General features: G+C 30.1%; 2 protein-coding genes across 2 annotated transcripts; both read right to left on the reverse strand.

Moving 5' to 3' along the window:
• Nucleotides 1-264: 264 nt before the first annotated feature.
• LOC123886417 (protein CUP-SHAPED COTYLEDON 1-like) lies at nucleotides 265-2887 on the reverse strand. The gene is made up of 4 exons (XM_045935734.1): nucleotides 2746-2887; nucleotides 1972-2249; nucleotides 1177-1308; nucleotides 265-555 (listed from the first exon to the last, which is right to left on the reverse strand). The coding sequence occupies exons 1-4, from the start codon at nucleotides 2885-2887 to the stop codon at nucleotides 265-267; spliced, it is 843 nt and encodes a 280-aa protein (XP_045791690.1).
• A 17328-nt stretch (nucleotides 2888-20215) lies between these two features.
• LOC123884407 (NAC domain-containing protein 69-like) lies at nucleotides 20216-23927 on the reverse strand. The gene is made up of 5 exons (XM_045933495.1): nucleotides 23609-23927; nucleotides 23259-23524; nucleotides 22497-22652; nucleotides 21274-21636; nucleotides 20216-20795 (listed from the first exon to the last, which is right to left on the reverse strand). The coding sequence occupies exons 1-5, from the start codon at nucleotides 23781-23783 to the stop codon at nucleotides 20571-20573; spliced, it is 1185 nt and encodes a 394-aa protein (XP_045789451.1). The 5' UTR covers nucleotides 23784-23927; the 3' UTR covers nucleotides 20216-20570.
• Nucleotides 23928-25489: the final 1562 nt, after the last annotated feature.

Here is a 25489-nt window from a genome sequence, read left to right on the forward strand (position 1 = left end):
GAAAAAGAACTTCAATTACCTTAAAAGAGTAATCATTCTCTAAAAAAAAAACTATAAATAGAAATTCTAGTAAGAAGAGAATCAAAATGCATGATTATATATTCATGAAGTTTTCTTCCATATGTACATTATAAACAAGCACACCACCACTCACTAACTTAAAGGAATATACTTCAAAATGGTGTGCTTCTATATCTAAGCACTTTTCCTATGCAGTGGAATCATTAACTTTGGCTTTCAAAATGCTGCACTGTCAAAAGATTATTATGCAGTGGAATCATCAACAAAAGCAGGTGCATTTTGACTTGTTTCATAACTAATATAAACTTCACCAACTGCTGAATCTGAATCCAAGAATGAATTATAATTAGCCTTAACCTCTTGATCAGTTTCAAATGCAAACCCTGCATTGCTGTTTTCAGTCTTAAAATGTGCATTTGAAGATGTTAAACCTTCAAAATATGTCTGATTAGTAGCTTCAGGGAAACTATAATCATCTTCATGAGGTGATGCTAGTAAGTTATATTGCATAGTCACTTCAGGGGAACCACATACCTTATAAGCCAAAACAAACATGAACCAAGAATCAATTCTCTATTTGTTGTACTTTGAAAACGGATTTCTCTAACATGAATGACTACACCAAGTTTTGCACGGTGCACAAGTCATAAATAACAAACAAAATTCACCGTTGGATTGAAAGTTTGTATCATATAGATCATTTATACATATTTTAAAAGAAATTAAAAATTATTTGATATGTTATTGAGACTAATCAAAATTAACAGTATTCGACAAAAAATTCATAAACCGTTAATTTTGATGAGACTCAATAACATATCAAATGATTTTCGATCTCTTTAAAAAAAATATATGGATGTGCACCGTAAAAGACTTGGTGAAGTATTTTACCATAGATTTCGCCTTGTTGCAAGGTCATGTCTAACATGAAAGAGTGGTTCAAGTAGTGGATGATGCAGAAATCATGAATAACATTATAACGAATACGAATTTTACAAAATTTACCGTTGGATTGAAACTTTATATCATATAAATTATTTGATATGTTATTGAGATCTATCAAGATTGACTGTATTCAATAAAAACTCATAAATCGTTAACCGTTAATATAGATCGATCATCCATAAATTATATAGCAATAATGTATTTGCTCACATTTGGAGTTAAATCCGCTATGCTTTCTAACTCAGCTCCCGCAGCAACGTGGTTACTTGCTCCTTCATCATACATCAATTCATCTCTTACTACTTCAGTTTTCTCCATCAATCGACACAAAACAAAATTTCTCTGCAAAAGAGTAAAGAAATTATCAACATTGGTTCGTCACATATTGTGCCACATAAGAAGACAAAAAGAAACTACACTCCAAAATTGTAGTCTAAAAAAGTCTTTAAGTTTCTCACTTATTGCATCGTTATCTTTTCAGTTAATTTCCTCTAACATGTGTTTTTTCATCAAAATATTCATCATGAAGGAAGTCAACGTTAACGGTCACAATGCAATAACGTAACTGGAAAGGTAACGTCGCAAGAAGTTTTTATAATGAAAGATAACCAAAAGGATAACAATGCAACAAGTTAGAAACTTAAAGATCTATTTATCATCTAAAAAACTTAAAAACTTATGTTGCCTAAAAAACTTAAAAACCTAATTGTTATAAATATGAAATTTAAAGGACCTCTACATACATTTGAACTATTTAATTTAATATATAGGATCTCTTCAGGATTACTCACATTCTTTGTAAAAGTCTTAGTTACACTTACACGAGAGTCTTCCTATCAAATATGAATCTACCAATATTAAAAATTTATAACGCTAATTAGTTAAGGGACTAATATGAAACAAGTAAATAAATTAAAAGACCAATTTATAACATTAATTAATTAAGAAGGAAACCTATAATTAAAGATAGAGAAGTATACTAACATTATTAAACAAACCGTATACCTTGTTATCAGGAACGTTAATCGCATGATATTGGTGGATGATCCAGTTAGTCTTTTCAATATGAGAACCATAATGTTTGTAAAAAACAAAAATCTTTTTTGTGCCAATAACATTGTTGGTTCCTTTGATCTTGATTTCACGGGTTATGCCGGTTTTTTTCCAATAACCAGCATTGGTAGTCCTTATACATCTTGTGCTTGTCTTGTACTTCAAATCATCGGTAGTAAAAAAATACCATTCTGAATCATCCGATGTTGTCTTTGACAATGCTAACATCACTAATTTTTTATAGAAATACAACGAAAATAAATAATATTGAGAAGAAATACTCTCTTCAATCACTATTATAAACAAATATTTATTTTTCAGATTCATTGAATAACTTATGGCCTAATTGCACTTTTGGTCCTTTATATTTTAAAAGTTTTAAGTTGGTCTCTTATCTTTTCTGCAGGTTTCAAGTTCATCCCTCCCGTCAAATTTTTCACTATTACCGTTAAATTTGGACACATTGCAAACGGAAACAACACTTGAAAAGATGACACGTGTCCAAATTTAACGGTAATAGTGAAAATTTTAACAGGAGAGACCAACTTGAAACCTGCAGAAAAAATAAGGGACCAATTTGAAACTTTTAAAAGATAAGAAACCAACTTGAAACCTAAAATAAATATAAATGACTAAAAGTGTAATTAAACCATAACTTATATATCTAATTTTTAGTACTTTTTTCCATGAGAAGAAATGGAGAGGTATATAATAATACTATAATACCTGGTAATTCCCAAGGTTCAATGCTGTTAAGGTTAACTTCAGTAATGTTGCTAACTATGGAATCGTTACCAGCCAACTTGTGTTCTAAGTAATGACCCACAAGCTCTTCTTCTGTGGGGTGGAACCTATATCCAATCGGCATTGTTCCTAGGATATGAAGTGTTTTATTCTACAGTGATAAATATTAATTTTGTCATTATACTTAAAAATGAGTTGAATATGAAATAAATATGTGTATTATACAACGCAAATAAGACCATTGCCTTAGGCTCCAAATTCTTTTAGTGCATGTATAAACTACTAGTATGCTACTGCATTGATATAGATAGTCCAAATACATCTATGTCCTTTTTTTGGGATTTGTAATAGTTATGTTTTGGACAGGACTAAAGTTCAAGCACATCAAAGGCCAAATAAAATGATGAGGCATGAAACTCTAGTATATGTTACCGAGCATTCGATAACTCTCCAATACAAGGACAGAAACATTCTAGGCAGCACATGACATCAACCAATAGAAATTCAGTATAGCACCAAATTAGTACTATTCTTGGCTACATTAGCATAGTGAAATAATCACTCTTCATGCATATTCATGTAAGGTTTGACCTATAAATATGCATATACCTCAAACGCCTAAGGTAAGCATTATTCACTCAATCCTTAGTATTTCTCTCATTCAAATACTGACTTGAGCGTTAGAGTGTTAACATTTTTGTAGTTATCTTTTCCCTCCATGCTTAAAGCTCTTTACCACACAAAACTACCTCAATCTTACCAAAGGAGTTTGTCTCCGTTCTGCCTGTTCAGAGCAAGGTAGATCTTTTAAAATTTTAGGTAACACTTAGGTATTTAATTAGTTTTTTAAATAACATAAGGTCTTTCATGTTTCTAACTTGTTGCATCGATACCCTCTTAGCTAACATTTGTTACCTTGTTGCACCGTGACCATTAACATTGACTTCACTATAATGAGTATTTGGGTGAAAAATGAACATATGTTAGAAATTGGAAGGGTAAAACAATAACTGTGCAACAAGTTTTCATAACGAAGAATAACTAGAAGGATAACAATACAATAAGTTAATAACTTAATAAACTTATTTCTAACATAAAAAACTTAAATGCACATATAAATAATAGATAATTTTGTGAATAATATAACAAGCTTACAATCAACACCATAATAAAAAGTTAACTAATTACGGGATGCACAATCTTTGTAGAATAATAATTAGCAATGATTTGGTAAAATAGAAGGTCCAATATTAGTTAGGCAAATGAAAACCAGTGAGGATAAAATGATTAAAAATATGACTTATAAAGGGTATTTTCACTCACATCTTGATCTAAATCCATCATCGGTTGTTTTTCAAACTCAGCCGCAGAAACGTGGCTACTTGAATGAGTTACCCATTCACCTTTCCTCATTAACCGACACAAGACCAAATTTGTCTGCAAAATGTAAGAATTAGGAACATTTATTTGTAACATGGAGTATTTGTCTATCGTGCCACTTAAAACAAAAAGAAACCATAAACCTCGCCTAAACATTTAACTATAAAAAACATAGCAACAACTTCAAACATTGAGTAGTAGTATGCATAAACAATTTTGACAATTGTTAGGTTGCTAGCTAAAATACTACTTTTAGTTCCAAAATCTCTATTTTGTAGCCAAAAATCACAATTTTTAGACAAATAATTATGGGTGAAGACTAAAAATTACAATAAATGTGAAAATTTTGGTACCAAAAATTCTGATTTTAAATTTGGAAAACTAGTTTTGTGACTCTCATCAAATACATGAACTAAGTAATTATCCGAATAAAAACAACTAATAGGAGTAATTTTTCTCTCAAAAAAAAACCTGATAATTTACATTTTTTTTCATTTCAACACAAAAAGAGAAAAACCATATACCTTGTTATGAGGACAAATTGCTTCATTTGCATGGTATTCATGAATAACCCAGTTGGTTTTTTCATGAAGAAAAGTATAGAAAAGAACAGTCTTTTTTCTACCAATAGCATTGTTAGTGCCTTTTTTCTTGATTATACGGCCTTTGCCACTAATCTTCCAATAACCACCCTTTGCTTTTCTATTACACCTTGTAATTTTGTTCATCAAATCAAATCAAGACAAGTAAAGAAAAACCCTTCTTTCTCATCTGGTTTCATCTTCAACTTTGCTATAACATATCACATTTATAGAAACACAAGAATGAGGAAAAAAAAAACACCATTTCATATATAACCCCATTAAACAAGAAAATTTTTTTTTGCTTTAAGGTGGTAGGAAATTAATGATATATACCTGGTAATTCGGATGGTGCAAAGTTGAGAAGATGAATATGTGTTATGTTGCTGACCATAAAATCTTCGCCAAAAATTTTGTGTTTCAGGTAGTAATTTACAAGTTCTTCATCAGTTGGGTCAAATTTATACCCTATTATAGATTTTGTTGCTGCCATTGAAGTTTTATAAAGTATAATTTGCAAATCTAAGAAAGATGAAGAAGGAGTGGAACCAAAAGAAGAACAAACAAGATTAAGAAGAAATGTGGAAAATTGATTTGAAATGAGGTGGTAAACTTCTATGTGGGAGATCAAAACATATATAGAGTATATTGAAAAGAAATAATTATTAGATACACTTTAGATACATCAATCTATCAATGTATCTTAAAAATTAATTTTTTCTTATATTACCTATGCTATGGGGAATATATTGAAAATAGATAGACATTGTTTCAAAGAATTTTTTTTATTATATTTAATTTTTTAACTATCGTCTAAGATGATGGATGGGTTATCTTTTGGAACCTTCTTGTTTAAGTAGTAGCATCCCTGCCTATCAAAAAAAAAATGTAGTAGCATCCCTTCCTTTTTGGTGACGATATATCCTTTTTCTTCTGATTTTTACTTTTTATTTTAACTTTGTAATTAAATTTAAGTCATATATGTTAAATAGTATCTTTAAAGTACTTTTTAAAAAACAAAAAATAAATTAAATTTTATACTAAAAGTGATATATTTTTAAAATGTTGAATAATACACAAGTTTTAACTTCCATGATAACATTTGATCACATTATATATATATATATATATACTTTTTCCGTCCCATAATATAAGCAAAAAAAAAATAAAATTCACACTTATTAACAAAAGTAAAATATGATAATTTGAATTATGATTTTTTGTGTTTTTCTTGAAATAAGCTTCATAATTTGAATTTGAATTAAATTAAATTTCATGAGAATTAAATAGAATTTGAATTAAATTAAATAGAATTTGAATTAAATTTCATGAGAATAAGTAAAAGTGAATTTTGAAAATGATAAAAGTAAGTTACTTTTACTTATAATTTGAGACTTTTACTTATAATTTGGGACAAGAAAAAATGATTTTTTTTTTCTTATAATATGATACGGAGGGAGTATATATGAAAAAATAACATTTGTTTACATTAAAATTGATCTAAATTAAAATCGTAATTTGATCTTAAAATTTTCAAAAATAACATAAATTGGAAATTAGTAGATGTATTCAAATGTGTTGTTCTAAAAATCTTTTGGATCATCAGATTTCCGATTCATTTTTTGTGATTCAACACTTTAACATGTCATAAAGAAAGTCATCTATGGTAGCAGTCATCATCATCAGAAGATATGGCTTTAACAAATTTGGAAGAAAATAGTCTCATCTATGCTAGCGGTCATCATCATCATCATAAGATAAGATAAAAATAAAATATTGGAGTGAAAAATATGTGTGCTAACCAATAATGAGAATTCGTCCAAATAGTAAGAATTTTGGTTCTCTTAAGTATGTGGTTAGGGATTCAATTCCTGACTTATATGTGTGGAGAAAATTCGGTTGGAAGGGGATAACCCACCTTATGTGCCCCAAAGGGTCTCCGACAAAGATTAATCATCAATAACAACCGTAAAAACTTCATATCAATATCATGGTAAAAAAATATGTGTCAGCGTCATCTTATATTTTACACGTGTGGGCTAGCAAAAGTAGAGAAGCAAATATTCTCCACAATTTGGTACAAAAATATTATAATATTTGTAAAAAAGAACAAGATTGATACAACGAATTAAAATTATTAACGATTGAAATTGAAAATATTTTGCCAACACTTTGTTTAATAAGCAGCTTATTAAATATATATGTTTGTATCTTAATCTTAAAAGCTACCTTAAAGAGTAGATTATCTTCGCATATTTATATTGTCAACGGCTCATGAACCTAAAATGCTTATAACTTTTTCATCTGAAGTTCAAATTTGATTCTGTTTTTTTGCTGACCTACATGAGACAAATTCTTTGAAATAGCCTTTTCCACATGAAACGTACTAAGAGCTTATACTTGATTTATATTTGGGAAAATGTTACGTAAACATACTTATTTGACAAAAATACAATAAATATATTTTTTTGATTTTTATAATATTTTTTGCATATCTCATTTTGTGTGTTTGTGAGTGGAAAAAGAGTTGTATTAATTTTGTGTCTCAAAATTTGTGTTTGAATAACACAGCTCTTATATTTGTGGTTTAGGTGAGTGGCACTTTTCCAAAAATAAAATATGGAAAATGAGCTGTATTTCTCTTTCTCAATGTTTCAGGCACCTTATGAAGCAGAAAAATATTTCTCTTTCTCAATTAATATTTGAAAATGAGCTGTATGGATCCCAAACTCACAACTTCACGCCCTATTTTGGAAATGTCAACATGGTTGATCAAAGTCTGTGGAAAGACACATCCAAATCCAAAACATCAAATTTAATTCTTGTCTAAGTTTTACTTCAAATAAAACAAAGTATATGGTACCAATAGTTAGTTGATCCGGTGAATATTAGCACCGTACTTGATAGAGAGGACCACTGTTTGATCCCAATAACTGCGATCGAAAGAGGGTTGGAACTACTTGATGGCAGAACTGACCCCAAATCAATTGTCCAGTGAACCGGATACATGTGGTGAAAAACAAAACACAATATATGATGGGTCAACAAGGAAATTTGATAAAATAATTGAGAATATTTTTTGAGAATATGTTTTATGTTAAATCAATTATCGAATATGTTTTTTGAGAATTTTTATTTTTCATTTTAACTAAATCACAATTTCGATTATTTTTTAAGTTAGCTATTTTCGTATATGGCTATGATTCTAGGACCATTTTTAGATGTTGTAGGTCATTTCACAAATGTGATGCATAGAATGAAAAAGTGTGACATCACAAAAGTAAGGCAAGTCATTGATGAATATTGAAGAGCTTCTTTGATATATGTGTGATGTGACTTGCATTGTAAGTTAAATGTGTACATTGATATTGAAAAACTTTTTTTTATTAATATGTATGTTAATCATTTTATTTTACTTATTAAAAAATGTGGACAGATTGACAGATGATGATAGTTGTAGTTGTAGGATTAGTAATACAAAAATTACCACATTATCCTTGCTGTAAGTTTTGGAGGATAGTTATTTTTGGCAAGTTTTGGAGGATAATTTTATATGTGAGATAAATAATTTTTATTTAATTTGTAATAATATGATGTAAATAGAGAAGTAAAGATGAGTTATATTCTTGGTTTCATCCACGTTAATTTCTCACAGTTTCTTGTGATTCCTAATTTTTTATTTTCTATTTCTAGTGGCTAGAAAAATAGCAGGGATGTTATGGTTGATTTTTTTATTTTTTTTTATTTCTTTTGATCTCTCATGGTTTCGGTTTCAATGTTTCATCATGATCATAATCTTGTGAATTTAATTTATTAATTTTTATTTTCATTTGAGGTATATATATATATATTAATGTTATGATCACATGATTCACATCATTACGTATATGACTCATTTCAAATCCTATAACAGAGATTTGATGTTTATGAATTTATTCAAAAGCTTACAAGATGATTTTCAGTATATAACAAGTAATAGACTATACCTACTAGCCATCAATCCTTTCTATGGTTTAACTAGACCACACTGAACAATATGGTTAACTAAACCATATTGGAGTGCAGAAATCCTTTCTATGTTCATTGAATCTTATATGAGTAGACTTATGGTTAACTAAACCACACTGAACAAAAAAAAATTAATTAAACGGTTCATGAACTAAATAACTCTTACCGGAGAAGAGGATTTTCAGCATATGAGTCTTACTCGGACATTAAACAAAATCCATTTGGTCCGTGAGTGGGAGCAAATCCGTGCCCGAATCTAAAACAGTCAATTAAACAAACTTATTTAAACAGTGCCCTTTAAATATTTGTTATGAATATATTAATAAGAAAAAAATTAATTTAATTTGAAATTTATGAATTTAATATTTTAAAAATGCTTAACAATTGTTTCGGGAGCATTATTTAGCACGATCCGTATTAAAAGTATATTTTTTTTATGAAAATGAATACAATAGAAATTAATGAATACAATATAATTTAATATCTTAAAAATATAATAATTTTTTTAAGAATAGAATAGAAATTAATTTTTTAAAAAAAACAAGTTTATATATTAAAACATTATAATCGTTAAAGTTTAGCTAGTGTAGTGACCAAGTGTTGTAGTTTCAAAGATTTGTTCTGGGGTCTACTAAAATGTTGGGTAACTTTTGAGTAAAGTCATTATAATTTTGTTATTTAAATTAATCATATGTATTCATTAAAAAGGAAAAAAAAAAGCCGTCGACAAGTCCTAAGGTTCAAAATTGAAAAGCAAATGTCATGACCAAGGTTTGAACCGCTGCTCGATCTCTAACTTGTGTTTGCATTTATGATGGTTTTGCCACCTCCACCTGCCAGAGCTACATAGCAAGGACCACCATCCGCTGTCGTCTTGCCACAACTCTGCCTCCCACTGCCGCAACCTCACCGGAGCACCGAAATCAACAAGTTTTTATATGAATTTTAAGAACTTAACTACACCATTAAAAATGAGAGATACATACAAAGTTTACCAGATAGGGGGCTAGAATTAGTAATTTTTAGTAAAGATAAAGAATAGTATAATAATAAGTATATTTTCTTTATTTTGTTATTGACTTAGCGATCAACACATGATTAAATAAATACGCAGAAAAGAGTACATGTGAAAACCTTTATCAAACTCAAACACTGACATAATATATCCTCACAATCAAACTACTAGACGATACTATCTTCGTTCTAAATTATACTCTTCTGTGATACGGTACATATTAAGAAACATAACCTCAAGGAAATGTTTATTTCAAAGGACAAATAAGGCTTTTTTGGTTGTGCCATAACAAATATAAAGCATTTTGCTATTGAAGAAACTTTTGAATAAAAAGATTAAATCAAAGGGCCTTAAGTTTAGTTAATTCTGAATAAAGAAACTGATTTTGTCCCATGAGTTTAGCTCAGTTAATAAAATATTGCATTATAGTATATAAGCAGGATGTCGGAGTTCGAATACCGGTAATCCCACTTATCTATCTTGTGAAATTTTTAACACTAGCCTATTTAACAAAAAAAAATTATTTTACCTTAAAAAAAGTTATTAATAAATAAATTTTATCATGAAATTTGTTTATTTAATACCTTGAAAATATAAAAAATTATTTTATCAACATTAATTTAATTTTTTATTTTATTTTTTGATATATTTAACAAATGTCCAAAGATACTACTCCTAATTTAGCATGACTCCTATTTTTTGTTAATATTTTTTTTTGTTGAACCCCGGTTACCGTATTTGTCTTTGACCCTTATGGTGTTCTACATACGTCGGCACTGCCTATGGCTTAAAGATTGTGGCTATGCCTATGATCAATTAAAGCAATTTCTTATTCTTAATTCTTTTTCATCGCAAATAAACTTACAATAAAACACACTTTTTTCAAAAAAAAAGTGAAATAATTATCTTACAGTATGATAAATGATATGACAAAAAAACACTTATCATATCAATGACTGATACTTTGATTGGCGACAAGTCTGACCTTCTATCTCTCAATCTTATCTTTTGATTTTCTATTAGTCTTATCAATTACGCTTTATGAGCTTTAGGCTCGGCTCATGACAAGTAATTTTTAATATGTGATAATAATTATCACACGTTTATTAAAAAAGTTCTTTAATCATATCAACAGATATGGAAAGACACATCTGCCAAAAAAGGTATTTTTTCTGCTGCAATTTTCCAAAGGAGTTAAATGATATAATAAGCACAATATTCTTGAAGGTAAATAAGCACAATATCTCTGATCATAAATTTAAAAAACAATTCAATTTGAGGAAAAAGAGTTACTAATATAGCATAGCAGAAAAAGACAAAAAAAAAATTGATAACGGGAAGCAATATATATTGGACACAAAATATAGTGCCTATACCTCTATATGTCAGTAATTGGACACATAATGTAGTGCCTAAATTTCACTAAATTTCTTGGTGTTGATTTGCTTTATTTTTTTTCTTACTTTTATCCTGTTATCTTGGTGTTGATTTGTTAATTGATCGGTCTAAAGTCTAAACTATGTCGGAAAAAAATGAAGAATATAAATCATCTTTACTTCTCTATTTACATCATTTTATTTTAAATTAAATTGAACAAAAATTATTTATCTCACATTATCCTCCAAAAGATAGACTTTTGGATTAGACATTGTAATTGTATTATGCAATTAATCGTCTTAGCCGTCCAATTTAAAATTGACAACCGATATTAATTTTAGTTAATTTTATTAATATGTAATCTAATCAGCCGGATTCAAAATCAAATGCTATGATTTTAAACTGCATTGTATTGCATGCTTCTTTTACAAAAAGCATATCCAAAACCCCAAACATGCCACACAAAAAAACTAGTATTTTCCGAAACTTGCAGCAAGGGCAAAATTATAATTTTTTGTGTTACTAAATCTACTACTGCAAACTATCATCCGTCAATCTATTAGAGATCATTTCAATCTTCAATGTAATTTTTTATTTTTCTTATCAGATAAGTTATTCAATTATGTACACATTTTTCAAAAGAGTGAAATACTAGTAGTTATCATACTAGGACCAAAGAAGCTCTAACATTTTTCAAAATAGTGAATAATTGTTGGTCGCACATGTACCAAAGAAGTTCTTTAAATAGTACATAATAAATGGATGATTGAGCATTTTTTTTAACATTTTTTTTCTTAAAAAAAATGCATGAAAAAAGAAATATTTTGAAGCGTTTGTGAGGTTAAAAATAGTAACAAAAAACTTTAAGTATGAAATGATGAAGTACTATATTTTTATTGTTTTTAGGCATGATAATAAAACTCATATTCGCAGATATCCACTCAAATCATACTCGCTTTGAAGGGGAAAATACGAGTTTACTGAGTTTGAGTTCGGATTTGAGTTTTTCCCGATTTCAAAAGATGAGTTTGGGTGGGTAATGGGTACATTGATACCCACCCCGAATTCGTCCCACTTATACTAAAAATTAGATTTCACCTATTTTAAATTAGAAACGCTTAAACAATCTCTTAAGTTAAGTTCATATATTTATTTTTTATTTTAATTTGAGTATTAAACAAACCATTTTTTCTAAAAAAATTTCTTTATTTAAAAAAATATTGTTAAGAGAAAATAATTTTGAACATTTAACTTTTTTTAATAAAAAAATAATAAAAATATAATCTAAATTCATATGAAAAGAGGTGTAATGGGATACCCGAAACCCGATGTGGATATCCGATCCCCGTTGGGTATGAGTTTGGGGTTATCATTTTTATCCGCACTCAAATTTGTGATAGGTTTGGAGAAATCCAAACTTTATGAATTTGAGTTTAGGTTTGAGGAGGACAAAACCTATCCTGCCCCACCCCACCCCACCTCACCTCATTGCCATGCTACTTTTTCGTGTCACACATTTTGTGAAATGACCGACTACAAACATTTAAAAAGTGTGGGTGAAAATAGATGAAATGGTGATTAAGTCAAAGTAAAAAAATACACATTTAGTTAGCGGCTCCGCTATGTTTAAGTTAGAGGCCCCGCTATGTTTTGTTACCGGATCCGCCAAGTAGACAACCACAAAAATCCAAAATTATACTATTATTAAACTTCGTCTTATGGATTTCATAAGTTTCATATTTTAGACTTAAATATTTTAGTCCTACATTTTGATGAATTTTTTAAAATAGTCTTTATATTATTTTTATTATATTTTTAGTCTATCATGTTTTTGCCATTTTCAACATTGGTCATATTGTGAAATTTTGGTTAATTGGACAGACGAAAAATGTCACATAGATACAACACAACGTGGCATTTATGTGACATTTTTTGTCTGTCTAATCAACCAAAATTTCAAAGTATGAATCAATGTTGAAAACGACAAAAACGTGGAGGACTAAAAATATACTCCCTACGTCCCTAAATATAAGACTTAGTTTGACCACTGCATGTACGTCAATGTACAATTTTGATCACTAATATCTTTAATTGTCTATTAAAAAATTATAAAAACTTAATATTTTGAAAATACTCATCAAAATAAATTAAACAAGATCTTATATGTTAATATTTACATCTATATATTATTAAAAAAATACGGTCAAAATAAGATAAATGAATAGTACATTTTAATGAAAGTAACTCTTATAAAAAATGGACAATGAGAGTAATTAAGAAAATGTACGGACTATTTTTAAAAGTCCGTCAAAATATAGGGATAAAAATATATTTAACTCTTCATGTATATGATTTAGTCAAAGTAAAAAAAGTTAGGATCCGTTGACACCAGGTGTCAAATTTTACTATAACACCAAATTTAATCCGTTGATTTTTTTAATTCGAAGATTTAGATTAGGCCACTTAAAAAAATCAATACTCGCGTGAGCACTCTATTTTCTTTTCTCACCAAATCCCTAATTCGCTGTTTACTATCCACCGCTTGAATCAATATGGAAAATCGTTCTGACCCGCCCTTCTTCCGAAATTCAACGCATAAAGGATATTTCTTCATTCTTGGTGACAAAGTTTCTTATGCCTTCATCTCTTTGGTTTGTCTATTGTCATCAAACTTTCGGCCACATGGACATTCAATAGTACGTGTCCAATCCAACCAAATTATTCTCCACCCTTGCAATCAGCATACAATACCATTAATTAGTTGTACATCAATTTAAGTGATGAATGTAAACCTTTAGAGCATCCACAATGGAGAAATCCAATTTTGGGTACTTAAGTGGGTCCCGCATGTACACATCACTCATTTATAATTTTTTAATAATAGTACCTAACAAGTACTCAATATCTCCAACCCAGCACCTCTTAAAAAATTCTAAACCGGTCCCACAAATAACTACACATTTCATCAATAACTCTACATATTTATAAATGGGTCCCACAAATTCTATTAAGTACTCTGAGAGAGAGGGTGCTTATTTGAGAAGTGGTACCTATTTAGTACTAAAATGTATTGTGCTCCAATGGTAGTACCTAATAAGTACCATGAGTACCTAATAGGTACTACACCATTGGAGATGGTCTTAATTGATTCTTCGATACGAACTTAATTTCACAAATTTCTTCCTTTTAATTAATATATATATATATATATGGGGAGGGATCAAATTACATCGGTGTAACATTTGAGTAATGTTACACTACTCAATAACGTTTTAACGAATACAAATTTTACAAAATTCACCGTTGGATTGAAAACTTATATCCTATAGATCATCCATGTTAAATTTTACAAAAATCTAAAATCGTTTGATATGTTATTGAGACCAATGAAGATTAATGGTTTATGCGTTTTTATTGAATACCGTTAATCTTGATCTATCTAAAAAATATATCAAATGATTTTAGATTTTTATACAATTCAACATGGATGATCTATGCGATATAAGCTTTCAATCCAACGGTGGATTTTGTAAAATTTGTATTCGTTAAAGCATTATTGAGTGGTGTAACATTACTCAAATGTTACACCGATGTAATTTGATCCGTCCCCTATATATATATTGCTGTGTTATGAAATATCAATTTTTTTTTACACTTTCTTAAAAATATCAAACTTTATAATTGGAATCCATATTCTTTTGAGAAAATCCATAATCTCGTAAATAAATAAAAAATGCACCACCACAAACCAAATATACATGATAATTCAAAAGAAGAAAAAAAATTATTAAATTCTTAGAATGAACTTCATAATATAAAACTTGTGTCCCAAGTTTCTTTGATGACCCCACGATCCTAAGTCGTTTGTCCATATATCCATTTCATTCTAACGTGAAATCAAATCTTATTTAATTTGTCTATTTTCTTTGTTGACCCCAATCACCCCACCAATTAATTTTCTTTGTTCTATATTACCATAGTTTGTTATGCTCCCCACCAGTTTATGTCCCCCTAAAAGATGGGTACTTCAAAAGTATAAGGTAGACTATAAATTTCTTTCCTATGACGGGAACAACTTTAACTCACTTTATATGTACTAAAGTAAGTTTTTTTTTTTTTGACAAAATGTACTAAAGTAAGTTATCAATCATTTGATCAATCAAATTATTTGTGTTGAAATATAAACCTTTGATTTCTTATTTTATTAATCTGATGATAAACGCGCATGTCATATTAAGATTTTTAGTCGGGATTCGTTGGCACAAACTAGTTTGACATCAAATGTTACATATTTCAATAACATTTTAACCGATATAAATTTTATAAAATTCATTGTTAGATTGAAATTTTACATCATATAGATAATTTGTATAAAATTTCAGAAAAATTCAAAATTATTTGATATTGAGACACATAAAGATTAACGATAAATATGGAGAAGTGTGGAGAAATGTGGAATCCGGAGTTCGAACCCCGGCCACTCCAATAATATGTCTCTGGTAGCTACCATTTGAGCTACACTTATGGGACATTTCGAGACTATATCTTAGTCAACGTGAAACTATAAACAGTTACCATACCACTAGAATCACAAAATATGCTCAATTAATTTTGGTTTTCACCATCAATGTCCGACCCACTGGACCGCCTAATTTGGTTCAGGAGTCAGTTCTTGCATCAAGTGATTTTAACCCCCTCCCGATTGTAGTTGCGAGAAATCAAACCATGGTCCTCCCTATCATGTCCAATGTCAAATTTGATATCACATAACAGAAATGGGATTAATATCACAAGGCCTTTAGTATAGGCTCTTGCCATTAACTATATAAATCTTCTGCTAATGTTGGAAGTTCTGTTCTTATAAGGAAAGAAAAATGTGGATGAATGATTTCTCTTCATTATCATGAGATACAAAAGATAAAATCCCTCAAACATTTGATATCACACCATACATTTGTCTTTATAAAAAATCTAAAGTGGTTGAGATAAAGAAGGACAAATTTAGCTACTAATTTATATCTTTTATATGCTAATAAACTTATAGAGTGAGAATTACTATAGAGTAATGTTGGAAAAATATTACATAGAATTATTTCAATAATAATAAATCAAAGAAATATTAGAACAAATAAAATAACAGGATCGAATTATTGAACAAGAAATAAAATAAGATAAATAATAAAATAAAATCATAGAACAAGAAGAACTTATCGCATTATTGACTGAGGCGTGCAATGCACTGGGCTTAAGAGTATTTCGCCACCACAGGTAAATTACCCGGTGCAGTTGGTCTCATAGCTAATACCCTCCAGGATACAACAGTCACATCTTGCTAGCACTGCACGTGAATTAGCAAGGTCTCATAGAACTACTTTTTGGATGCTCTAGGGAACTTAGTATTATGTTACTCATCATATTCTCCTCTAACTTTCCCAAACCCACGGTTATCTATATATACTCATGATCCCTTAAAACTTGATCAAACCAAACGGCCTTGTTATTAAGAAAATCATAAAATCTATTTATGTTGATTAACCATAGGCATAAAGCAACGGCCAAATGACTAAGCAACAATTTAATTAGGAAACATGTAAATAATGAATAATAAAGTTAATAATAAATATATAAATTAACTTTAAAATAAATTACAAGATAAATATCCAACAATCCCCCACAATTTATTTTAAAGTTTTAAGTGTTCCCAAGAGCGTGAAAAATCAACGCATAAGCACTAGTGTCTTTTGGACTATGAACTAGCACATAGAGCAAATGAAATTTGATCCACTAGAATGTCGGTGAGATTATAACCTCTATGAACCTCATTCCGTATGTGAAACAGTGACTTCATCACTCACATTGATCTTTCGTCCAAAGTTGTTCAACGCGGTGTGATGCATTTTGGCCTTGCACCTATTCCTGGATTTCATGAGTGGCTCTAGAAAGTCTGCCCAAGCTTTCATAGAAGCTGCCTCACCTCAACACTCATATAGGTGAATCTATCAAGTGTACACCACAGTCAAGCACACCACTCATTCATGAGCTATAGATTCATTAAGAGAAAAACTCAACCTTCATCGCTGTAGTATACACTATCCTACACCATAGGGATGAACTCAAATAGAAATTGGATAGTGTCTTCTCAAATTGACCAGTGACTTGTTCTTACCCATATGAACATAGCCTTGCGAATTTTCACAATCTATGTTGGGTTACCATCACTCTCAACTTTTGTATTGGACATAAATTCATCCCCCTCGATGTATATACCATCCACTAGTTTCTTGCTCAGTGGGATTATCACAGGATCCTTTATATATATCACTCAACAACGCGTTGTTTCACAAAATTACAATAAATTGACTAAGACGTCTCTTAATCAATATTTCATCATTTATTTTCAAATGTACATCTATGATATATTATCATAGGCTTACTTAGATAAATTCTAAGCAACAACACATCCACTTAAGAGAGAAATTAAATCTATATTTAGATTTATTGGTACAGGTCTGCTTGAAGATTTTCAAGTGACAACACCCCCACATTTGGTAGAATTAAGTTCCCAAACAAATTATTTATCCAAGTCTACTTGAAGAAAAAAAAAGAAAAAAAAAGAAAAAAAAAAAAATTCCAAGCGACAAACCCCCACATTGGAGAAATTAATCCACACAAATATTTATTTTCTTATCGAAAATTTATTTGATCATCATTGTATTATTCTAATACAATGGATACTCCACAATATATATATTTTTCTATATTTCAAAATATCTCTCAAATATTAAAATCTTGAGCTCGAATATGCCCAATGATTTTTCAATACATAACAGATGTAACTATCTTTTCTTTGAATAGGGAGAGACGTTGCCAAATTTCAATATTGCTATGCTTCAGTGGCAACTAAAACTCAAATTATGATTAGTGCACACAATAGATATTAGGCAAAATAATCTTTCATGATAAAATAAAACTTTATCAAACAATACTTTTGATATACACACACATTAACTTTAATTCTCCAATATAAATATGCCCCCACATCAAAATATATTTCACACAAATTCAAGTGAACATCAATTTAATTTCTACTCAATAAAATTTCAACCGTAAATCTATTATCAATTTTGCACAATTAAATCAATTAAACTATTGAGGGCAAATAACATTGAAATACACAAACAAGCACAATAAAAACCTAGACACGAGTGTAAAGAATTACACAAATTTTTATTTATATTTTTTCATCAATTTGCTTCTAAGAATATAAAAATAATATTTCACAATTGATCTTCTAAAAACCACAACATTGATATTGATATATTTTATATTTGAAGAGCACTCACGGATATAGATATATAAGTCATAATTCATCATTGACAAAATAACTATTTTATTTTTATCTTTATTTTTATTTTTATTTTTTTATTTTTTATTTTTTAATAAATAAAATACTTGAAATAGACTCAATCACATGATCACATACCAAATAAAGTTTAATTAATTTATAAGATCATATTCATTAGCACAAGAGAATGAATTACTCTACAATAATACAAATCTACACAAAAATAGGTTCAACATTTGAAAATAAATTAAGCCTATTGATTTTCTTCAAAAATTTCAAACTCCAACTACATTCAAAGATCACCATTCATCACATATTGAAAACAAGTGTATCAACAATTTTTCCAGCATAGTTAAAAATTATATCACATAAGCTTAAAATGTTCCAAGTCTAACGAATGAGTCAATAACTACCGGAATAAATTGCAGCAAGAGATAATTTAGTGGCAATTAAAATATATACTCAAGCAATTCCCATAAAAATTAAACTCATAGTCATAGTTTCAACATACACAAAAACAAAACTTCTAGGATTTAGAGATTAGAAACATGTACCTTATTCCTTGTGGATGATTTCAAGGAAAGAGGAGTATAGAACTGCTTTGCTCAACATAGATACCGACACCAAATTATAATTCATATCAGGCACATGAAGAACATTACTCAATGAGAGGATTTTTCCTGAAGTGAGTTTCAAAATTACTTTTCCTTTACCAAGAACAACAATCACTTGAAGTCACACATTCCTCTCCATTCCCTATAGTTTTATAGGAAGTAAACACATTTTTATTTACACATATATGTGTGGTAGCCCCTGAGTCTACCACCCATGAATTGTCCTTCATCGCATGTATAGTTTCATAAACAACTTTCGCAAATATATCATCCATCAAAGCTAAATCAAATTTAGGATTAACAGGCTGGTTGTTTCCGTTTTTGAATCTATATTGAGCAATGCGGTGTCCATGTTTTGGTTTGAAAAGCACGTATATGACAAAACCAAAATCTTTACTCCTATCACCAATCAAATTCAAAGGTAAGTTAGAATCTAATAAAATTTGTCCTTTAATCAATAATTTGGTTTGGATTAACAAATCAAAATAAAATTCACAATAATTCAATGCCAAAAGAATACTCTTAAGATTGTTGGAAAAATATTACATAGAATTATTTCAATAATAATAAATCAAAGAAATATTAGAACAAATAAAATAACAGGATCGAATTATTGAACAAGAAATAAAATAAGATAAATAATAAAATAAAATCATAGAACAAGAAGAACTTATCGCATTATTGACTGAGGCGTGCAATGCACTGGGCTTAAGAGTATTTCGCCACCACAGGTAAATTACCCGGTGCAGTTGGTCTCATAGCTAATACCCTCCAGGATACAACAGTCACATCTTGCTAGCACTGCACGTGAATTAGCAAGGTCTCATAGAACTACTTTTTGGATGCTCTAGGGAACTTAGTATTATGTTACTCATCATATTCTCCTCTAACTTTCCCAAACCCACGGTTATCTATATATACTCATGATCCCTTAAAACTTGATCAAACCAAACGGCCTTGTTATTAAGAAAATCATAAAATCTATTTATGTTGATTAACCATAGGCATAAAGCAACGGCCAAATGACTAAGCAACAATTTAATTAGGAAACATGTAAATAATGAATAATAAAGTTAATAATAAATATATAAATTAACTTTAAAATAAATTACAAGATAAATATCCAACAAGTAATAGTGCAGTTGCAAAATTATTGGCTATGGAAAAAGCTAGAAACAATGAGAATATTTCATTACGATAGCTTCTGGTTTCTAAATTTTCTCTTGAAGCAATTTTCTAAATTTTCTGATCATACAAAAAGCAATTTGTAATCATCCTACACAAGTACGGTTTATTGAGACCCATCAAGATTAACGGTTTATGGATTTTTATTGAATACCGTTCATATATGTTTAAGTTACAACTAAGCTAACACTTCATAGACAAGTATATATGGGCGTCATATATGTTTATAAGTGAGGGGCTGAGGGCAATCTTCACTTTACAAGCCCAAATTTATAGAGTTGAGTTAGGCTCAAACCAAAATATTAAGATTTATTTGCAGTTGAGTCACAAGACGATGCCGCCACTCCGCCGAAATCATCTTGGAATGTATTCTCCATTTTGTTGTCGTTTTCACCATTGTTAAAAGATGGAAAATATGTGCTTCCATAAACATTAAAATGCGTTGATTTCAACATTTTCGATGCATAGTATTCTCCTGGACTAAGATATTGAAGAGACGCCATTGAAGTATCCATAATACTGCCATACTGCAAAAATTTCAGAAGAAAATAAACTATATGAAAGTCCATTCTAGTAGCATTTCAAAAGTACCAAGAGTAAAACAGCCACATCACAATATGAAGAAAAAAGTGCTTCTGAATCTTTAAATAAAACCAAAACTAACTCAACCTAGACATTTCATATAAGTACTTTTCGAATTTGGGTTCAGTGCAGTCAGGAATTTAGTGACTGCAGTGCAGTCGGCCACGTCCAGTCCGTCTGATCAAGATCAGACAGTCCAAAGTTTAAGATCAGATTTTATAATTAAAATCTGAGCCGTCTAATCTTGATCGGCCGGTCCAGATTTACTGGCTGCGTGCAGTCAACTGCACAGAATCCAAATCCGTACTCTTCACAATCTATAAAAGAAAATCAATCACAGCACTTCATTAGTGTGGATATGGTTCACAAACAGTTAGAGATACACTCCCAATATCATTTGGTCTTTGAATAATATATATTTACCGGCGTAGAGACTACTTCGGCGTCTGTGTCACTGCTTTCATAGTAAGCCATTCTCAATGACTCGGACCGGACCGGACTGTTGATAAAAGTATGTTTTCTTTTTTCACTAGCAATATACTCCCCGTCAGTAAGCATCGAATTGACGAATGTATCTTCCTCTTCCGGAGTTTTAAACGGACTTTGATCAACCGTGTTTACATTTCTAAAATAGGCATTGTGAAGTTGCAAGTTTGGGATCAATACTTCCGGCTCATTTTCAGAGATAGAAGACTGTTGTGTTGAGAAAGGGTAGTAATTTTCTGCCTGATAAGGTGCCTGAAATATTGACTGCATATTTATTTCTTGCAAAGTACCACTTATTACCTGAAACAAATACAAAACAAATTCTCAGCATGTTACATATGGAAAGGTGTAAGCCAAGACTTTGTTCTCAAAACTTATGTGTTTGGTTCTATGGTGCAAAGGTGATTTTGAATGAATTGATTATGACTACAAGGGAGTTGATCAATAAACTTCAGGTAAACTGAGCCATCACACACATTGGGATCAGAGCAACGATACAAGTGAGTTGGACACTATACTTTTACCCAAAACCTTAAGGCATTTATGCGTCATCTCACTTATAGTGTTCAATTTCTATTTTTCTAAGCGATGTGAGACTTAACTCATATCACACTTTGCCGCAACAAAATCAATTGTACAAATAAAAACTTCAAATTTTAATTTTAGTTTCAACTTAGGCTCTGGTTGGTAAAATTAAGCTATAAGCTAGCTGATAACTAAAAAACTAGTAGAATGAAATTAAAGTGTTTGGTAAATTTATCTTTTGTAATTATAAAATAACATAAAATACATGGTTATTTTTGTGAGTGAGTAATTTTTTATTTAAAAAAGTAATGAAAATTAAATAATAATGTTAAAATTGGAATAAAAGGTAAAAAACTATAAGTTATAAGCTAAAACGATAACATCTGGAAAAAAAAGCTATAAGCTAATAAAAAAAGCTTATTACCAAACACCTCTAATTTTATGAAACAAGCTTACTATAATAAGCTATAAGCTAGCTTATTTGTGTTACCAAACACACCCTTAGAATCAATTATGGAGCCAAAATCAATTTTTTTAGAGAACATTCAAACATGTCAAAATCAATTATGCACCTCTAAAATCAATTTTGGGAAAGAAAAACAAACATACACATCTATCAAGGATGCACGGCTTACATCTGGAATTCCTTCAACAGTTTCTTGATTTTCATGGTCAGAAGAACTCAAGTTTCTACTTGGCTTCCCTTCCCCTTCATCATATATCATTATATCAGCTTCCTCTTCAGCTTTTGTCTCGGCTTTCCTCATCAAGCGACATAAAACAAAATTCCTCTACAAAATTTTGGTGCATAATCAACATTTCAACATTTATGCTATACAAATAAAGACCAAGACGTCCCATAAGTCTGAGCTCAGCCGGCAAAAATGCCGAAATTATTAGGCTGAACGTCGTGACCCGGGTTCAAACCCGGGATCTCACAATTATATATGTGACTTTAATTTTAGTGGATTACCATTTCATCCAAGACAAACCAAAAATAAAAAATAAAGACCAAGACAAATCAAGACAATGCTCCAAAATCATAAACTTGTTTCCTGAACAGTTCCCTTCACAGCAAAAACTGAAAATGATTGGCTTTGTATGATGATACAGGGAAATAACAATTTCTTAGAAAACATAGCTTATCAGAAAAAGACAATTTTTTTTAAATGAAAACTAATGATGAATCTTGTCATGAATCAAAACCAATTTGAGAAACCAAAACACAAAGGGGTTAAAATTCAAAATTTCAAACAATGAATCAAATAATCTTCAAATTTCAGAACAACCAATCAGATAGAAAATACTCATTTCAGTTCTAGTGATTAAAGATCATTTTTTTACAAAAATAAAATAAAAACATTAAAAGTTAAAACCTTTTTATAACAAAAACAAACCTTGTTTTCTTCCAAGGTAACATCATGATACTCATGAATAACCCAATTGCTCTTAACACCAGGAATACGACCATGATAGTAAACAAGAGTTTTCTTAATCCCAATAATCTTATTAGTACCCCTAATCTTAATCTTACGATCATTTCCAGTAGCTTTCCAAAATCCAAACTTTGTTGCCCTGTTAAACCTTTTACTCTTAGCATACTTGTAATCACAAGGAGACAAGAAAAACCATTCTGGGTCAACTGATTTTATCACTGAAACAGCTGAAAATGAACAAAAACATTAAAAAGATTTCATTTTTATGAGAAAAAAATTATGGGATTTGTTTGATATGTAATAGTATGTACCTGGTAATTCACAAGGTTCAAACTTGCAAACATCAACTTCTGCTAAAACATTGTTTACAATGTAATCATTACCAAGTAATTTGTTTTTGAGGTAGTGGTTAACAAGCTCTTCATCTGTTGGTCTAAATCTGAATCCAACAGGAAGAAAATTAAGAATGGGCAATGAAGTTGTCATTGCTATTTTTGGAAAGTTTTGGTTTTGAGCAGAGAGAGAGAGAGAGAGAGAGGATGAAGGGAGAGTGGTGGTGGTGATTAAGAAGGTAATGGATTGAAGAGTGAATTTATGAGCTCAGAGTTTTTGATTTTGAAGGTGATCACAGTGTCTACTTTTAGCTTAGCTCAGAAGTTATAAATGAAACAAAAAAGCAAAAAACAAAAACATAGGAAACTTTCTTGTACTCTTCCTATGTTGTTAATCAGCAATTACCTGGGACAGGGATTGTCTACCTTTCACGCGGGAATGGTATAGTGCTTTCAGAGTTTTTTATCTGTTTGATCAATCTGACAGTGGAGTTGTTGCCATGTGGCTCTATCTTTGAAGGGTTATGATCATGTGCCACGGTGAAACTAGCTCTTCTTGGGCTCCTAACTTGTGCTGCTATGTTGCAAAGGAAGATGTTGGAACTTCAACCACTTGTTTCTTCAATCTTTGAGTTGTTAGAATTGATTTTGTAGTGTAGAATTAAGTTTATATGTTAGGTTTTTTTTTTTTAGTAAAATTGATTTTGACTTTATAGTTGATTCTATTTGAAGTTAAAGTTAGAAAGTGTAGCTTCTCTAACAAATTTTTCATAAGTGTAGCTCAAATAATAGCTACCAGATATATTATTGAAGTGGTTGGCGTTCGAATCTCGAATTTCATATTTTTTTTTCACATTTAAAATGTGCGAGTCTAGCCACTAAGTTACTAGACAAAAAAAAAAGTATAGTTTCTCATTCTAGAATTAATTTTTACACAAATTTATTATTGACTTCACTTTTATGAGAACATATTTAAACATAAACTATTTTACCGAAAGGTGTTCAAGGATACGAGTGACACGTTCAACCCGGTGACCCAACTCAACTTGCATTTTATCCAGACTCGTTCAAGTGTATGAGTCTAATCCGAACTAACCCAATCAAACACGAAATGATTTGATTCAGGTAGCGGTTTATGATAACCGACGAACCTAACTCGTTTTAAAAACTGTTACATTTATTATTTTTTATAATATGGTTTCATACTTTTATGATTTTTTTATAGTTTAATGCTTTTATGTTTTAAAATGAGTAATCAGTCAATTTAGTCCCTAAACTATCATTCTCTCACCAACTTAGTCCCTAAACTATTAAAAAAACTAAAAGGTCCCTAATCTACTTTTCATCCGTCAATTTAGTCCCTAAACTATCAATCTCTCACCAACTTAGTCCCTAAACTATTAAAAACAACTAAAAGGTCCCTAATCTATTTTTCATCCGTCAATTTAGTCCTCGGTTAACTTGTCTATAAAACCCTAAAATATTATCACCCTTTCTTTTTCCACGTGCTTCAACGAAAACAACCACCCTGCTCGCCGCCAACCACTCCACTCTCCGGCAACAACCGTTTTGCTCTCGCAACGCAAATATAACCTCTAGTTGCCGAACTCAATTCATTCTTTCAGAATAATCATTTAGAACGAAAGAGATCTTTAGTATGAAAAAAGTGGCAATTGTCTTTTCTTTTTTTTTTTTTAACACAGAATATTTTTTTTATTCAACTTTTTGACTGAAAGATTAAAAAAAAGATTATATGATTCAACCGTTTTTGGTTTTATAACTTGTTGTTTTGTCTGGTTTAATAATACTGCTTATCCTAGTGATTTTTATAGTCCCACTGGACCGGAAGCTTCTCAAGCT

This window comes from Trifolium pratense, linkage group LG5, assembly GCF_020283565.1.
Source record: "Trifolium pratense cultivar HEN17-A07 linkage group LG5, ARS_RC_1.1, whole genome shotgun sequence".
NCBI classification, from domain to species: Eukaryota; Viridiplantae; Streptophyta; class Magnoliopsida; order Fabales; family Fabaceae; genus Trifolium; species Trifolium pratense.

Bases quoted from the DNA above. Each gene is read 5' to 3' on its own strand.
- LOC123886417 (XM_045935734.1), bottom strand. From the start codon at position 2,887: ATGCCGATTGGATATAGGTTCCACCCCACAGAAGAAGAGCTTGTGGGT. The intron at 2,250-2,745 runs GTATTATAGTAT...ATAAAAAATTAG, and splicing joins TGAACCTTGGGAATTACCAG to TGATGTTAGCATTGTCAAAG. The intron at 556-1,176 runs GTGAGCAAATAC...TTGGCTTATAAG, and splicing joins TAGCGGATTTAACTCCAAAT to GTATGTGGTTCCCCTGAAGT.
- LOC123884407 (XM_045933495.1), bottom strand. From the start codon at position 23,783: ATGACAACTTCATTGCCCATTCTTAATTTTCTTCCTGTTGGATTCAGA. The intron at 23,525-23,608 runs GTACATACTATT...GTTCATTTTCAG, and splicing joins TGAACCTTGTGAATTACCAG to CTGTTTCAGTGATAAAATCA. The intron at 21,637-22,496 runs GTAAGCCGTGCA...TATTTGTTTCAG, and splicing joins CTGTTGAAGGAATTCCAGAT to GTAATAAGTGGTACTTTGCA.